The 2,940-nt window shown below is 46.7% G+C and overlaps 1 protein-coding gene across 1 annotated transcript; it reads right to left on the minus strand.

The window, feature by feature from the left end:
• Positions 1–2,019: 2,019 nt before the first annotated feature.
• Positions 2,020–2,424, minus strand: LCE3C (late cornified envelope 3C). Its single transcript, XM_011981011.1, has one exon. The coding sequence runs from the start codon at positions 2,366–2,368 to the stop codon at positions 2,084–2,086; it is 285 nt and encodes a 94-aa protein (XP_011836401.1). The 5' UTR covers positions 2,369–2,424; the 3' UTR covers positions 2,020–2,083.
• Positions 2,425–2,940: the final 516 nt, after the last annotated feature.

The raw sequence follows: 2,940 nt of genomic DNA on the forward strand, positions 1-2,940 counted from the left end.
CTACATGTGTGCTTAAAATATGTCATGCTCCATGCATTGTGGTGGAAGGTAGAGTTACATATGACACATCACCTGACCTATAGAAATTAACTGTCTAACTGCACAGGCAGTCAAGTAAATAGGGAGCCTGCTTCCATGAGATAAGTACTACAATGTAAATGACTACCCACAAAGTCCATGGTTCTTTGCCCATCTACTTTTTTCTTTGTAATGTTCCCTTAGCAAAATCAAGCAGCAGATGTGATCAGCACTTGCTGTTGGGGTGGTGACTGAGCTAAGGATGCTGGACATTCAGAATGGGCTGTGTGTAAAACAGATGGAAGCGTAAAGTCAGCGGAGATGAGGACTCTTGAAAGAGATTCACTGGTACCCAGGAAGTAACATAGGGCCCTGGGCAGGAAAGGAGGAGGACCAAATGAATACCTGATTGAGGGGCAAATATGGAGAAGGAAAGTACAACAATTGGAATGCCAAGAGTCACAATAAGCACATTACAAAAGGCATGACCTTCCATCAAATCCAGAGAATGTGTGCTCTTTATTTGAAGACCATGAAAACATCGAGGGAGGAGTCGTTCATCTGCTTGGACTCGAAATGAAGTTCTGCAAGCATGCATGATAATGAATGGGCTTGATGAAGATGACTTTGGTATGTGTTGCTGCTTTTGAGGTTGATGATAGTGTGAGTACATCTCATGTAATGGAACTGACCTGATCATGTCTATATTTTGGGTACGGAGAATTGATGCAAACTGAATGCTATTTTCCCTGTGAATTTCATTTTAATTTGAGATACATTTCTCATTCAATTAATATCTAATATTAAAATAAATACCTTTTGCTAGATATCTTTCAAGATAAATCAGTCAGGCTGTAACCAAACTTTATCCGTATTTAAATTAAATTATAATTGTCAATGAAAATTAAATTGTGTTCACTATCGGGGTTATAATTTTTGTCTTCTCATTCTGCCTGACAGTCCACTCTAGTGAACTGAAATAGTGATGCCTGTGGGAGCATAAAGGCACTGGACCATAGGAAAGAGGGTGGCTCCAAATGTGGAGTGGGGAGAGGGTAGATTTAGGTATTGATATTCTCAGCAGCCTTTTTCTGCCTCCAGCACATGACCCCTGTCTCTGTCTTGGAAGTATTTTCAAGAATTATCCCTTGATCTACTTTTGAGTGGCCACTTTACTTATAATGCTAAGGGTTCCTTCAATGGCCTCTGTCCTGCAAAGAGACATTTACAAGAGATGGACGAAGCACTTTCTCATGGTAGCCAGATTGTGGGGCTGAATATAGCTGAGTGGCCACTTTTGCTTCTTAGGAGTAAAATCTGTAGTCATTGGGATACAACAACAGAGAAGTAAGTTCTGAGGTTTCAGTACACCCCAGAACTGTAGTGGGGGCCCCTTTCTGTTCCTATGGAATGCAGCAGATGTCCACACATGGCTTTCTCCACAGCCCCAACCCTGACTTGGGAGGCTCTATACTTATCCTGGTGATGGTGCCCATCAACCTTTCCTCCCTTCCATGAGGGGCTCCCAATTCGTGGCTCCGCTGTCATCAGAGCAAAAACTACACAGGTCTGAGGCTGTGCAGCCGTCCTGTGATGGCAGAGGGTTGGCTGAGAGACCACAGTCCAGCTACTTGCCCAGAGCATGAGGTCAGCTCTCTGGGGTCACTTCTACTGGGGGTAACACACTTAAATCTCTGGATTTCTAAGGTCCTTGGAGGTCAGGTGACAGGAAAACCTGGCCTGGATGGATAAATCCTGGATAATTTCCTAACAAGTGAGACACCAGTGGTAATGAAAACAAGAAGCTTTATTTTCTGGCAGCGTTAGGCACAGGGAACTGCCAATCCTTGGCAGGGGCAGGGATGAGGGAACTGTGAGCTCCTGGACATCAGACAGGAAGCACCTTCTGGGGACAGCTTGGATACTCAACAGGAACACCCCCAGCTCAGCTTGTGAAAGCCAGAACAAGGTATCTGGAAAAGCATGCATCAGGATGGGGCTTTTCCTGGGCCCTTGGGATTCTTGTTTCCTCCAGAGATCACTCATCTCATCATCAGGATGCAGGTCAGCAGCAGCCCCCAGAGCCATGGCCACAGCAGGAGCCCCCACCTTGCTGAACACTGCCTCTGTCACAGGATTTGGATCTCTGGCGCCGGCATCGATGGGACCTGCGGTGTCTGTGGTGGCTCAGGCAGCAGCCACCTTCAGAGCTGGGGCCACAGCCCCTGGAGTTTAAAGCACAGCCAGAAGAGGCTGGAGGCAGACACTGTGCTGGGCTCTTTGGGGGGCACTTGGGTGAGGGGCACTTGGGCGGGGACTGGCACTGCTGCTGGTTCTGCTGGCAGGACATCTTTGTAGGAATTTTACCTTGAACAAAATAATAGAAACATTTGAGCACAGAACCTTCAGACCATCTCCTTATTCTGGGGTTTGTCACACACTGATACCCTTGATGAAGCCACTTTCCAAGCCAAGATCTGTGCGAGAGAAATGGAAACGTAGTAGAGGGAACCCTACACATGCATTTGGATAAAGCATCCTCAAGAATGTAAAATGGATCTATGTGCATTCCTGACAACATGCTCCAAACAAGAATGTGAAGGAATCTTAAGGTCCTATGGCTTTTGCAGCTCATGAGTTCCTGATATGTACCTTTGAGGCTCCTTATTCACTATCACCTCCCCCACTGCTGCCCACTGTGGGCCTCTTTCTGATGGTTCCATTTCAGTTCTAGGCCTCTCTTTCCCAAACACACCCAGCTGAGGGTCTGTCCCCTTGCTGGCCACTCACCAGATGCAGAGGAGGTAGGAGAAGAAGGCTGCTCCTAAGGATGCTGTGGATGAGAAGCCTAGGGTAGGAGCCCTTTTATCCCATGCAGTGTACATGATGCACAACCTGAGTATGCTGCTGCTTTCACAACCA

This window comes from Mandrillus leucophaeus, unplaced genomic scaffold (genome assembly GCF_000951045.1).
Source record: "Mandrillus leucophaeus isolate KB7577 unplaced genomic scaffold, Mleu.le_1.0 Scaffold1049, whole genome shotgun sequence".
NCBI classification, from domain to species: domain Eukaryota; kingdom Metazoa; phylum Chordata; class Mammalia; order Primates; family Cercopithecidae; genus Mandrillus; species Mandrillus leucophaeus.